At 42.1% G+C, this 15,200-nt stretch overlaps 1 protein-coding gene across 3 annotated transcripts in view; it reads left to right on the top strand.

Moving 5' to 3' along the window:
• The window catches only part of map2k5 (mitogen-activated protein kinase kinase 5), a 50,790-nt gene that overhangs the window by 12,298 nt on the left and 23,292 nt on the right, over positions 1-15,200 (top strand). For all 3 annotated transcript variants that reach the window (XM_056607313.1, XM_056607314.1, XM_056607315.1), the window contains exons 8-16: positions 1,692-1,756; positions 8,649-8,688; positions 9,198-9,266; positions 10,628-10,709; positions 11,443-11,504; positions 12,603-12,651; positions 12,791-12,864; positions 14,046-14,096; positions 14,243-14,314. In XM_056607313.1, the coding sequence (XP_056463288.1) occupies positions 1,692-1,756; positions 8,649-8,688; positions 9,198-9,266; positions 10,628-10,709; positions 11,443-11,504; positions 12,603-12,651; positions 12,791-12,864; positions 14,046-14,096; positions 14,243-14,314 (564 nt within the window). The remainder of the gene's footprint in view (positions 1-1,691; positions 1,757-8,648; positions 8,689-9,197; positions 9,267-10,627; positions 10,710-11,442; positions 11,505-12,602; positions 12,652-12,790; positions 12,865-14,045; positions 14,097-14,242; positions 14,315-15,200) is intronic.

The following is a 15,200-nucleotide window of genomic DNA, read 5'->3' as shown; positions in this document are numbered from 1 at the left end:
CTCTCTCTCTCCATTCTCCTATCTGTCCACTCTCATCTCTGTTAGCCCTGCCGCCTCCAACAATGTAATCCAATCAATCGAGGTGTGTGTGTGTGTGTGTGTGTGTGTGTGTGTGTGTGTGTGTGTGTGTGTGTGTGTGTGTGTGTGTGTGTGTGTGTGTGTGTGTGTGTGTGTGTGTGTGTGTGTGTGTGTGTGTGTGTGTGTTTGTTTGTTGTGCCGCGCCGCGCGTGTGTTTGATTTCATTGGATACAACGCCGGAAGTACAAGCATGGTGCCAAAAACACCACACACACATGCACCTGTCAACCATCCGGTTGTGCGCAGTGTAGTCCCGACTCCCGGTCGAAACTTTTCAGTCATTCTGAATGGATTCTGAAGGCTGTTGAAAGCACATCGACAAACAATATAGAGAAAACAGAGCTAAACATAAGGTCAAGGTTTGGTCCAAAGTGAAAAAATAAACACCTGAACATCCCTGCAGATCTAATGGAAAGTTTGACTATTTCCAAAAAATGTCCCATGGCTGGAGGCGAAGGAGCATGAGAGCATATTTCTGCTGTGACTATTGCCGTGACTTGACTTTCAATGTGAAGGATATTCTTTGGTCCCCTACTGGTGAATGTCTTGTCTAATACACTCAACTTTATCTAAGGCTCCCTCCCTTACATTCAACCTCCTGCTGCTGTCGTTGTGTCCTCACTACTGGCCGGCCATTGCCTTGCATCCCCTGTATCTGTATGTATGTGTGTGCATAAGTGCATCAAATAAGTTGATTATTTACGTCATCACTCTTGACATTGACAGTGATGGATATTGTAACATCTTGAACTTAGATGTATGCTATGCAATTATATCATGCCACATCATGTGAGACGTTTTTTGGGTTAAGCGGCTTTCATGTTTTTATCAAGTGAACAAAATATTGCCTCAGAGGCCTTGTAGAGTTTTTATATTATAATTTTTGCTTACATTTCTGGAAGGGAAAAACAGTACACATATATATATATCTATATATATATATATATATATATATATATATATACACACACATAGGTTCAGTGATGGGAATAGGAGGCCCTCCCCAGCCACCCATCAGCCCCCCCAAACTCACCTCACGTCAGCCGGGCCACGGTGTATATTACCCCCTTCTGACACCTTTTATCAAAGTGGAATGGAACGACGACAGCAAACAAATCGTCATTAAACTCTACATCGCTCAGCTCCCACCGTCACCCCGGCACAATGTCCCTTTTATAAATTGGACAGCAAATGTTGTATTGATCTCCTCCTCCTGGGCCTCTCCACCCCTCTCCCTCTCTTCCTTGGGTGCTGAACTTGAAATGACCTGTCTTGTTTATAGCCTCCAGTTACATCCACCCCCCCTCCCCTCTCTGTGTCTGTGGTTCTCTGTTACTCTTACTGTTTACTTCCTGACAACAACATACAGTACCCAACAGTGTGGCACGTGGCCTCCACTGACTCCTATGTCCTCGTCTTTGACCTATTTAAACAAAAGATAAATGTGCTGTCTGGAACTCAATGTATACCCATGCTTTATATTTATATATTTCCTGTATATGAACCTCTATTGATACTAACATGTGCTCTTATTGTACATGAACTCTATCTGAGCCTTCTCTGTGTAAATGATACTCTGTAGCTAATGCTATACTGGGTTTGTCTCTTTGTAGATGAATGCCCAGGATATCCACTGCCAGGAGCAGCTTGGCCATGGGAATGGAGGCACTGTGTACAAGTAAGTTTTGCATCTCTTACATTCTCAAATCCATGGCTACTTAATTTACTGTATTCTCACTTACTTAGTGTGTTCTATTGTTTTTTAACTGTCTGCCCATTGCTCCAATGCGGGATTGGTTTTGTATTTATATATTTTTTACTGTTTCTACTTCCATCCGGGACACTGAAGCTAATTTAATGGTCTGATGCCTTCTGAAATATGGGCTGTAGTCCCACTGACTAAATTACAAATGACTATGCTTCAATCTGTTTATTCAACAGCAAAGTCCAACATACTATTTTAATGTAAGGAAAATGGCCTATACACACACATCCCACAAAGGATTTCTTGGCCTTTTTTCCAAAACTTGTTCTATGTTGGGTCTGCTAGAGATAGTTGACTTGCTACAGTCAACCTGCGATTCAGCTGTTTTAGGCGGTTAAGGATTCCTTTCACTTCCTCCTAGCTGTTCTGCCCAGCTCTACCAACATTCCCATGTAGTTTGTGGTGTCATCCATCCATTGCTTTGTGTGTGACAATATTGGGATTGGCCTTTATTCATGTATTCCGAGATGAAGGTTGCCGGCGTGCATGGTATTGATTTGGGGCCGTAAGGTATGTCAGCAATTGGTGTAGAGTACCATGCGTTATCAACAATGTGTATATATAAAGAGAGGCAGATAGAGAAGAGTTATTCCCTGATCCCTGGCTAGACTGATGTATTGCTACCCTGCGAACGTTATGACAAGGTTGGCATACAAGCTCCCCACTTTATCCCCCTCCCTCCCTCCCTCCCCGCTCGTCAATCTCCAACCATTGAGCTGTTTTATTGAGATTGAAGTATTGATCACTGTTCAGAGTAACCTTGACTTGACAGAGAGGTCTGTCGCTGTTCTGAAGCAGCTCTACCCAACCCTCCCCAGTAAATTCTTTATCCATTAAATCCACTTTTATTCTTTTGAGAGCCTGGTCCTTTTCTCTCTCGCTCTCTCTCTCTCGCTCTCTCTCTCCCTCTCCCTCTCCCTCTCCTTACCCTGTTTTATTGTTGCTACAATGAGGTTGTTTTCATTAACAGCCTATATCTCTCACAGTAGAGGGAGTGAGAAAGAGAGATTGGTGATTTGGTGGGCGCTGGGAATGGTTCCACTGCACTGAGGAAGGCCAATATTGCTAGTCCAACAACTTCTCAGTCAATTGAGCTCAGCAGAAAATCCATATGCTTTGCTGGTGATTTTTTATATGGTTCGAAGAAGATGGAATTTTCTTTTTTTTGTTAGGTCTCTGCTACACAATTATTATTCCTGTGTCTGTTTTGGTCCTATACGCTTTGTGCATTGAAGAAAATGCTGCTTGGGCTTTTTCTATTTGTTGAGTTGATCTCTAATTTGGAGCAAACGTTAGGAAAGAGTAAGACAAATGTATATTTTGAAGGATCGAATTTATTTACTGTTATTTGTTTTCATTATTTGGTTTTAAAAGTGGTTTAGTAGTTTAAACATTTAAATATAGAATTATTGTAGCTTAGTTATGAGGTTATCGTAAAATCGTTAATTTCTCTATTTCTGTTGTTTTTAAAGTACATCAATTTCAAAAGTGAATAAAGTTTCATAAGAGGAATCAAATGCTTCAAAATGCCATATCTTACAAGTTCGTACGAATTGGCTTGCCTCCCTTACCTTGCCCTGAGCTTACCCAGTTCAGATGTCTTAACAGTAGTCATGTTGTGATGGTGTAGCGCCTAAAAGGTCAGTGCAGGAAGCTGATCTCATCTTGTAAACATTTCATGGAGGCCCGGTCACCTAAGTCTATCTGGCATCCATGCCGACCCCAACCTGGTTTACCACATGGAGAAGATGGTCAAAATTGTTAAGAATGTAAGATTGTTAGATAGTCATCCAGAGCATAATTTAGCTGCCCAAGTTCTACTAAATGCTCAGGTGGTTTGTAGCCGTCCTGTTTTCATTAATGTCACATTTCATATCAAAACAATACAATATTGAGAAATAAAGAATATTTAAAAAAAACAGATTTCATTGTCATCCCCCAGTTGTGCAGTGGTGACGATCATTGATGTTTGTTATCCTCTGTCAGGTTGTGAGCTTACTGCATTAAAAAACAAATGGGCCTATGGAAACGACTTTCAAGATATAATAAAATCTAATTTTTAGGTATATAATAGGTATTATTAGGGACATTGGGTAGCACGAGGAGAAAAATATTCACAAAATGTTCATGTATTCAGCAAACCTGTCAAATTGTCTAGAGACAAATATAGAAAGTTGTGTCCCCTGTGCGGTTTAGCTTTTTGCTGTTATATTTGATCAAGTGGACGATGTTGTATTTTTGATAAGAATTGCGTTCTCTGTCCTCTGTCTAAGGAGATCTGTATTTACATGCAGGAATGTGTTTTATTCAGGTTGTAGGCCATATTTGTAAGGAGACATAGAAAGTCTGCACTGACTGGAACTGGAGATATCGAACTCACCTTCCACATAGTTCTCCTTTTTCCCTTTGTCCTCCCTAACCCCTTCATCTAAATTGTTTTTGAAAATGTTAAACACACGCCCCTGTGACCATGAAACATGCACAGAAAGGTTTTTACCTCATTGCCGATCAAGGCACCTTGGGTATTCCAATAAATTGCTTTTTTAAAAAAAGGTAATTCAGTCCGGTCCTCTGTTGGGCTTTTCCAGCCTTTCTTGTTATTATAATATGCCACAGTCTGAGGAGTTGATAACCACATGACATACATAATGCACACGCACGCACGCGCGCAAACACAGACACAGACACATGTTTGTACGTAGACACACCCACCAAAAATAGTGTTTACCTGTTTAACAGGACAGAAGCAAAGCCACGCTACCATTGGAATCTTTTATTGCGTTCTAATTCGTTGCGCCTGTGATCCCCATTCTCTGTCCTCTCCTGCACCCCTGCTTCCAAAGGGTTTATTCACAGAGAATAGCTCCATGAAACCCCCCTCTCCCCTGGCCTCCTCTCCCCTCCCTGCTTTTAACCTCTCGCACCTTTTTATGACCCAGAGCCATTTAGACTCAATTGGATGTTACCAACACTTCAGCTCTCCATAGCCACCCACTGACCCGGCCATCCATCACTGTCTGGCTTTTGGTTTTTATTACTCACTCCCCTTCGCTCAGGCCCATCTCGTCCGCTGGCCTGTGTGACTCCACAGCTTATAAAGGCCTTAACAAGGACACAAAAGCTATCATGCACCTTGCGGATCCTGCGGTGCAATTAAAAGCGAGCACATTTACATGGGAGGCTGGCTCCGTTTAAATCCAGTCGTTGACTTTTCCTTCTATTCCCTGTCCTTTTCTCTCCATTGATTTTCTTTTTTCTTTCTTTGCTCTTCATTGATTTTGCTGTATGTTACTTAAGGGATTGACTAATGCGTTTGGTAATAACGATAGTAAAATAAAACCAGTGGGTTTTTAACAGGGCATTAGTTCAACATAAATAGAACATAAATAGTTCAACAAAACATAAACAGCTACTAAATGATCAGGCTTTATGTATTATTTTTTATGTTGTATTTATTTTTCAACTAATGTTTTAACTAATGCCTTTAAATAATACCAAATCTTAGATAAATAAATTTAATTATCCTACAATCGTTTGATAACTCAATTGTGGCTGGCTGCATTAAGAATGGCTTAGGCTACATTATTCATAATTGGTATGAATCATGTGGTGCCGTAGACATAACGCAAGACGTGTAGCATTAGCCATCACCTGTCCTTGGCCCTGTCCATTACATTAGCTACAGCTCTTTGTAAATACATGTCAGTTTTGACCTTGAAGACTTTGTGACAACCGAGCTAGTTACATTCCCAGTATGTGTACATAGACTTGGTGAATGGATGCAATGAAAAAGCGGGAGCATCATGCAGCCTCCATACTGTGTCCCAGTCAAAACATTGGAGAATTCTTTATTTTCAAGGATAAAGATCATGGTGTTTTTTTTGTTAATGGTTTGTTAACGATACAGTGTAAGCTGTTTAAAATGATTTCACTTTGTAGACATGTTGTCTATGTAAACCTGTATCTATTGCAACCGTTTTCTTAATCATAAAATGAGTTTCCGGTTTGCCTTTTAAACGACAACTACTTTAATAGCAATGCAGACGGGAGAACCATAAATAATGAATCCTTTTAACTGTAAAAAAAGAAATGCAATTCGATTTGTTCAAAATATTTAAATTTACAGATTTGACCATGTCATTTTCCCATCATATCGTCATTAGAGAGACTGTTACTAAACAAGATGTCCATGAAGACTAATAAAAAGTATCACTACCGCTACACTGTTGACCGTAATCAAGTACAATGCTGAGATCATTAATCATAGATTCCAACGTCTCTCAGCCCTCCTGGTTGTCAGGTGGTATATTTCCCCGACCCGGACCCTGTTCTCTGTGCTCCAGCAGCTCCAGGGTCCTCGAGTGTGTCTCTGCCTCACCCCTACGTACACATGCACCCTGCCAGTCAGTCAGCGGAGCCATCACTGAGTGAGAGTGTCTGGGAGAGGGAGAGAGAGTCAGCTGGCGGCCCACGTGGTGCTGTAAACCGAGACCTGGGGCCCGCCAGCGAGCCGGCCATCATCTCTTCACACACACGCACACACACACACGCGCACACGCACACGCACACACACGGCCCAGCACTGGGGCCATCCAGAGAGGCCCTATGAATACTGCATGATGGAGCTTTCATTACAGTACAAACTGGAGTGTAAATAAGATCCAGGCAATGGGGCGCGTTTACTGGGGTCAGATCGGGGGGAAGTGTATGCCGGGGGGGTTGTTGGGGTGGGGGGGTTTGATGTGTAACCTTGTACCCCTTGTCCCTGCCATCTCGGGGCATGCGGCCGTAACTCATAGGAGGAGGCTCAGCCCTAAGATGGTCAAGGACAGCCTGAGAATTAAGCTTCTTTAAGAGATCAGTGACCCCCCCCCCCCCTTCGCAGTGCTCTCACGATCCAACATACTTTAGTCAGATGAAACATGGATATGGTTGCACTGTGTACGATAGCGCTGTCTTTTTTCTTTTGGGATTCAATTTCTTTTTTCATATTGTCTTATGCCCACAGTCTTGTTATGCTGAATGGGAAATTACTCGTTCAAAGATTCAGGATTCAAAGTCTTAGTTGTGACTTATAGCGTTCAGTGCTACAAAATGCTTGCGTGGCAAACTGCCATGTTCACCCAGATTTGTGCTCTGCTTTAGATTAACATCTAACAATAAGGAAATGTACATATCCATATGCACACAACTTAACATAAAGAAAGACATACAATCAGCTTCCCGAGACGATCATGTTTTACAGGGATGTTATGTGTGGTGATACAACTGGCTATAGGGTGAACATGTCTGTCATTATGAACTATAGATTGTACAAAGTAGGTGAGACTGTCCATTCAGTATTTAACAAGTCTGTGTCTTTGTGATTGTCGTAATTAGTATCTTCATCTGATCTTAATTTAGCAGAAGCAGTCATGCTTAACTGATATTGATTGTGGCTTAAAGGAAGCGGAGCCAAACAGAAACAAGACTATAAGCTGTATGTGCCCTGAGCTTTGTTTTTTTCATTTATTTTACTGAGCTGTTTCAAGATGTACCCTGAAACACTAAAGAAGTTATAGCATACTAAATCTAATGATCGCTTCCCATCAGAATCTGAAGTCTTTTATTGCCTGTTATACAAATATAAAGGAATTTGTTTAGGTCAAGGTACATCTATACGACGCCAAAAGATGATATAAGTCGGATTAGTCGGGTTGATTAAGGCCAAGCTTTTATAGTTAATATGTTTAAAAAAACTCAAGCCCAACTGAAGACGAAAAGAAAATATCCAAAATGCTTGTGGCTTGGCATTTTAGAAAAGCATTGGTGTATGATAATTCAGATTGCCACTTTACGGTTCACATATCAAGCCTTCGATGCAATTATATTCGATTTTCTGATTCGACTAAACGTTATTGTCTTTGCAATTAGAGGCTATGTGAACGCTATAGCTACATGATATAGCCATTGTGATGAGTCATTGTAGGTGGCCTAAAGTGAATTCCAAAGCCAGAATGTTTGTTTGCTTAGATTAGAAGATGCCAAAACTTCAGCTACTGTGCACACTTAGCCGCAGGTTAGCGCTGGATATCTTCCCCTGTGGGCAACAGATCCCAGACGCTAAGAGGTGTCATTAATTACTGTCCCTGGCCAGTGTAGAGGCGTCTGGCTTGGAAGGAAGGCGATACCCCAATCTAAGACACGTTAATCACACCTCGGACTATACACACTCCTCTGTCAATCGGAGAGACCGGCTGTCAGCTGAGATGCGACGTATCGTGTTTAGCAGGCCCGTTCGCAAGTGAAATCCAGGGCTCACGCCACGTCAACGCTGACCTTCGCCATCGCCGACAGCTGTTGGACAGTCTCCGTCCTCGGGGATTGAATACTCAGAAGTCACAAGTTGTTGTAATCGGTGCCGAAAACGAACCTTCATGCGCTGTAACTAAAGCCGATGTTTGGCATTAGTTGGGTTTTATAATTTAATCATTACAGGCCTGGTCTGTCTGTGGCATCGGTTTTACCTGCAACTCTAAACCCTGTCTGGGAGGACTAGGGATGAGGTGGACGGGGATGGTTTTCAGTGGTGAACTATAACCTTTGGATGAACCGGTGAAGGCATTTTCTCTTTCTCTTTCTGATAAATTTGACTATGGCCCTTGGCTGCTCACCAAGCTATTACTTTTATTGGTATTCATCATTTACAAGCTTAAATGCTCCTCATTGAAATACTGTCCTCAAGATCTTCAAAATGCAAGATTGATTTAACCTTACTGCTGTAGTGTTCTGTAGGGTTCTTGACATTTTCTTTTTCTATTAACAGGGCATACCATGTTCTTGGCAAGAGAGTTTTGGCAGTCAAGGTGAGAACAACATTCAGCATGCTGAAGCTGCCCCACTTGCCTATTTTTTTACACTACAAAATAACCTTATTTTGAAGTGTTGGTGTTATATATATATATATATATATATATATATATATATATATATATATATATATATATATATATACACTTCCCTATCTCTCTCTATCAAAGTGACCGCAAAATCTGACTGCTATTACAACAATAATACAATATTGCTTTAGTCATACGTAGACGCAACATTACTATTCTGCTCGACAATCGAGAAGTTGACCGTGGATGTCACATTTTGTGACCTTGGCCACCGTTTCAGAAAGAAATGCTTTGTGATGACAGGAATATCTCAGAGATGACGTTTCATGTTTCTATCAGGCACTATGATAGCCCTATGAAGGATGGTCGTATCATACCATGCCATGATAGTCCCCCTCCGTGGTTTTATGTGTTATGTACCTAACATGTAGCTTGATTTAATTCTGACCACACCGGCTGTTGCTTTTCATTTACAGGTCATTCCACTGGACATCACAGAGGAGCTGCAGAGACAGATCATGTCAGAGCTGGAGATTCTCTACAAGGTTTGACTCTTGGGAAGTTCTTCCCTTCTCTGAGTGATAAATAAACCATTTTCATCTGTGGAGCGTCGCTATCTTATCACATCTGCCTTGCTCCAGTAAGTGTGCTATAGGTTCATCTAATGAGCTGCCGTTTATCCTCTTCCTTCCTCTGTGTTGAGCAAGGGATCGGTGACATCGCTGACACGCTGACGCACTTAAGTTAACTACTCCTTTCTCTGCAAGGAAGACTGCACTCTGACACGCAGCAGAAACGCCAAGCACAGCCCTTTCTGATGAGTCACACTTTAACGAGCTGGAAAAAAACTAAAAGTGAATGGTATTTGTGGGTCTCATGCTTTAGGCATTCAATTATGATGCCATGTAAAACTAGGGCATTCAAGATCTATGACTTTTTAATTTTATAGTTTGTCATTTTCTTTTATTGTTAGGGGGGATGACAATTTGACGACATGAATCGTTGTCGTGTATGATTCACTCTATTCATCACAATTAACTGATTTAGTGTGTTGATTTGCCCAAGTATAATAGACAGAATAAATGGGAGAAAACATTACACAAAATACAAGAAGGAGAACAGGACACCTGGTAAAAATTGTTTAAGCAAATTATGTTTATCTGATATGTGTAACAAGACAAAACGAATAACTATAGTACATACAGTGCAGAAAGTATTTGGTGTAATTTATTAAAATATAAATTTGTTTTAATTAGATTATAATCCCATTCAGATGAGCTCTCTTTTCCTACATAAAGAGCGGGTCCCCTTCCACAGAGCCGGCTGTGTTGCTCCGTCATTTATCTACAGTATTCCAGAACGGCCAAGCAAAAGCAGCACGTTTTCAATTTCTTGTCATAATCGCAAATTATCTTGTAGTCTTTGACCCATGGTTTTACAAGCTAAATAACCTTATTCAATTTATAAATCTATCAAGGAACCTCATCATTTGGCTTGACTACTCAATTTCTCGTAGATGACACACTGCAAAATCAAAAAGAATAATTTCTTGGACTTTGAAAATCCAAGAATAGTATTACGTACTGAGAATATCAGTTGAAATGTTCACTGACGTTGAAAAAATAATAAAAAGGAGATGGAGGAACTGAAAGTATAGTTGGCAGATGTTTTATAGAATATGATTACCTCGAATCTTTGTTTGCAAGTTTGTTAAGAGTTATGAGACAATTATAGCTGAGATTTCCTTGACTTTTTGTTTGTTAAAAAAGACAATCATCCAGTGCTAAAGTTTGACACTTGCTAATGCCAGTGTATGTAAGCAACCCATTTTAAATACTTCATTGTATTTCATATCTTAACATGATATTTCTTCCCCTGAAACTTTATCTCTTTGTTCCCGTTCCAGTGTGACTCTCCTTACATCATTACATTCTACACCGCCTTCTTTGTAGAGAACCGGATATCCATATGTACCGAATTCATGGATGGTGAGTTTAAGTATGGCTTAGCACCAGTGTACTATATAGACATGACACATATCTAGCACTGGTTTAAAGGGGAGACCTGGGGAAGCTGTTCTCTGTTCTTTCAGCTTAAACCCATTAACATTTCTCCAGAGCAATGGAGTGTCCCTCCTCTATGGACTGGTTAGCATGTCGGTGTGCTAAAAGCTACAAGCGTGTGACAAATCTTTTAGAGTGTGTGTGTGTGTGTGTGTGTGTGTGTGTGTGTGTGTGTGTGTGTGTGTGTGTGTGTGTGTGTGTGTGTGTGTGTGTGTGTGTGTGTGTGTGTGTGTGTGTGTGTGTGTGTGTGTGTGATTTCACAGTGCAGTCAACTTGTCATCACGATCTGTCATGGTTCTCAACACTCATCACTGTGGGGAACTCATTTGGGTCAAGCCCAAAAGCTAATGCTAACTTTGGGGCCGCTATGTTCCAAAAGCAACTGAACTGCCGTGATAAAAGGCTTACTGGCTATCTCGAAAGTGGCAACTCAAGAAGTCTCAAGTACCAACTTATTTTTTGGAGTACATTTCTGTGTACAAATGTCTAGTAATCTACATATTATTGGGATCAGTTGATCATGTGTTTTCGTATAGATTTATGACCTTTTTAAATTCACATAAATTCAACACCTTATCATCTAGCTCAAACAAAATAATAGTATTTATAAAAAATAAAAATAAAATGTATTAACAAAAACATTAATTTGTCCATGCAGGTGGTTCGCTAGACGTATATAGAAAAATTCCAGAGAATGTTCTGGGCCGGATCGCAGTGTCGGTGAGTTGATTCAACTATCAAACGTTGACTTTGTGTGTAGCTAGCATGTAACATTCAAAACCTGCATACTGTAATTAGTAGCTTTTCTGTCTGGCCTTCAGTAAAAGATTCTCACTGCATCTGTGTAATCTGATGTAATTATTAACACATGGCAACATCTCCCTTTTGGCTTTGAACTGTTGGTTAGTTGGTAAGAATAAGACAGGTCTCTAGGAAAACAAATCAAAACAACAGAATGAATAACAAGAGAAGGTCCGGGTGTGACTCTTTCAATTAGCCTCCACTGGGGAAAAAATGATGGAGAGTCTCTTCTACTTGTCCCTGGTTCACACCCCTGCTGGTTTGATGGAGCTGGCCTTGGTTTTGAGAAACGCCTGCTTTTCTTTTGACCCTCATTACCACCCCCCCCGCCCCCCCACCCCCCCTGTCCAGCCGTCGTCCTTCCCTGTCTCTTTGTCTCCCACCGTCTCACTTTGTCCGTAATCAAACATTGACAGCTATTTACTCTGCGGCGTTAATTCCAATTCACAGCTTTCCTTCGTTTTTAATTCAACTGTCGCCGGTGTTAATTATCGCAGAGGGGAAAGCGCCCTAGAGAGACTGATGGCGTGTTCTTCCCGGGCCCTTGACATTTTCCCCGACATATTCTGAGTGCATATTCTGAGTGCAGATATCTTTTTATTTACCCACACAATGGGTGTAGTTCGATAAAATGCACTTCTGCTCACACAGAAGTGCAGAAAAAATTAAATCTAATGACAAAATGTGAAATGTATGTATTTTTTGCCACTAAACGGTGATAAACAAGTGCACACAAATATACATATTTTCATTCATATTTATGTGCAAAATCCTATAACTGCCTCTGTGCACCCTAAAAGGAAACAAAATGGAAATGTGTGCTACCCTTTGATTGTGTGAGAAAGGGAGCTGATGCCCGATGGATGGAACAAACACACACCTCATACCCTGTAGGATGTGCATGTTCACACATTTGCATGGAGGACGTCGAGTGTGACTGCGGGTCACTCTTACCCAACATTTAGTAACCTCAATCTGAATCGGTTCTTTCCCGTCATCCATGTGCTGTGGCTGCAGGTCGTCAAAGGGCTGACCTATCTGTGGAGCTTGAAGATTCTTCATCGAGGTAAACGAGGGGCTGTTCCGGCGGCCGTTTATAAAAAATAAATAAAAAGGGCAAACACAACAGTGCGGCAAAGATGATGAAGACGAGCCGGCGCACTCTTGCTGACATCACACTTCTCCCAACCGCTCTGTCTCCGCAGATGTCAAGCCCTCCAATATGCTGGTCAACACTCGAGGACAAGTCAAGCTCTGCGACTTTGGAGTCAGCACGCAGGTACAAAGCCGCTCGCGCGTGTGTTTGTGTGCGTGCGTGCTTGTGTGTGTGTCTTGTACGTGCGTGCAAGAGATTGAGAGTGGGGCTCGAGAGTGTGTGTGTGTGGGTGGGGGGAGGGGAGTTATTTACCCCTAGTAGGATGTGTGGCACGTGTAATTGTGTGTGTTTCTGTGGTGAACGTATGTGTGCATATGGCCAAGCTGTCGGTCTCGCGGTGGTTTTCATCCGTCCACCTCAGGACAACAGATCTGCTCTGTCCTCGGGGGACAGTCTTCCACATTATCATTGGCCACCTCACATGCATTGTTACTCAGCCTCAAAGGAAAATGCTATAATTATCACTCGCACAGCCTCAGCCTCATTGATATGTATTTTAGGGATGAAGGAAAAATGTGAGGCACACGCACACACGCACAAAATCACGTGCACACCACACACACATACATGTGCACACAGAGAAGCCTCAACCTTTCTGTTTAGGTGGGGCTATGGGGCAGAGAGGGTTTAACAGGGTGGGGGCTGGGTTGTGTGATGTCCGTTACTGAACTGTAACCCTTCCTTGAAAGTGTTTGACGTTATCTCTCACTCATGTATCTCTCTTTCTCTCCTTCGTATTTCAATTTTTTCCCTCTCTATGTCTTTGAGATTTAAATAGAAAACTGCTCCCTGACATACCCACTGTCTAACGCTGCTCCGCAGGGCATCCTTACCTTAACAAAAATACCACAGTATACGCAAACACAAGATGGCCATGAGGGAGCAGACACTCATTATCACAGCACTGTCATTGATGGCATTGTGTGTCGCTTAATCTCACACACACACACACACACACACACACACACACACACACACACACACACACACACACACACACACACACACACACACACACACACACACACACACACACACACACACCCCAGTCCTCCCCACTCCCTGCTGTTTCCCCTGTGTGAGGGTTGAGCTCAAAATAACACAGTGACATTCCAATAGATTTGAGGGAATGTAAGTTAGGGAAGGACAAAATACAGGGAATATGCCTAAAGTAGGACAGAACGCACACAAGCTCGCAGGCACACCCTCCCTCTCAGGGCCCTCATTATTTATCTCTGGCAGTTAAATAATCTGCTCGCCTCACGAAGTGGCTCATCCATTCTTTGCATTGTATGTGTTTACAGTTGGTGAATTCTATTGCCAAAACGTACGTGGGGACAAATGTCTACATGGCGGTGAGTGACCCACGGTTAATTAAGTCATTCAATTCATCAAGCATTTAAGTTCAAGTGTGCATTTCTGATTTGTTAGGATGGCATTCACTTTGCTTGGTGTGTGTGTCTGTGTGTTTCTCTTTTTGCGTTTTTGCGTTGTCTTACAGCCAGAGAGGTTATCCGGGGAGCAGTACGGTATTCATGCAGATGTCTGGAGTGTGGGAATCTCTTTCATGGAGGTACCGCACACGTTTATCACTTATTTGTGTTCATTTTCTTGCAGCGGACCATTTTCAAGAACCACAGAAACAAGGCAAATTGCTCTGTAGACGTGACATTAACCAGCTCATATTTCCCAGACTGAACACATGCATTTATGATATTTAACAATAAATGACAACATCGATGGGTCTTATCCTATCTGTCTCAAATAGGGCTTTAGATGTGTCACATAAAGTGTGTGTGCATGCATGTCTGTGTATACGTGTGTGTTTGTGTGCGTGCGCTCAATCGTGCACACCTCGGCCCCCTCCTCTGTGCCATTCTCCCCAGGGACTAGATAGAGTGGCCCGCTGACAGCTTACATTTTCAGATAACATTTTAATTTCAGTGTTACACTTGCCAGGTCTCTTGTTGACCCCCCCCCCCGCACGCACACACACACACACACACACACACACACACACACACACACACACACACACACACACACACACACACACACACACACACACACACACACACACACACACACACACACACACACACACACACTCTCCCCCCTCCCACTTGCCACTATTGATTCCCCATCTGTTCTCCTGACCACACCTTCCCCCTGTTCAGAGGCAGACTAATGGTGGAGGCTCCTTCCGTCAGCCGCCCCGCGTCAATAAGGGCTTGAATACGATGACATTTATAACAATAATCAGTGGATCATGGAATAAAAATGGACCCGTCACAATTATCGACACGATCTTTGTGTGATAAAGATGGACGCACGCCCACGTCAACCCCTGTTTTTCCTTGTCCTCCTCCATCAATCGGAGAACACATTACGCTAAATGAAATGTCTCTAAATCCTGCTTAATTTGGACTAATCCACGGCCGGCAAGATCCTCTGTTTTC

This window comes from Gadus chalcogrammus, chromosome 14 (genome assembly GCF_026213295.1).
Source record: "Gadus chalcogrammus isolate NIFS_2021 chromosome 14, NIFS_Gcha_1.0, whole genome shotgun sequence".
In the NCBI taxonomy this organism is placed as follows: Eukaryota; Metazoa; Chordata; class Actinopteri; order Gadiformes; family Gadidae; genus Gadus; species Gadus chalcogrammus.
The sequence above is the reverse complement of the archived record's forward strand: the minus strand, read 5'-3'. Positions and strand labels throughout refer to the sequence as shown.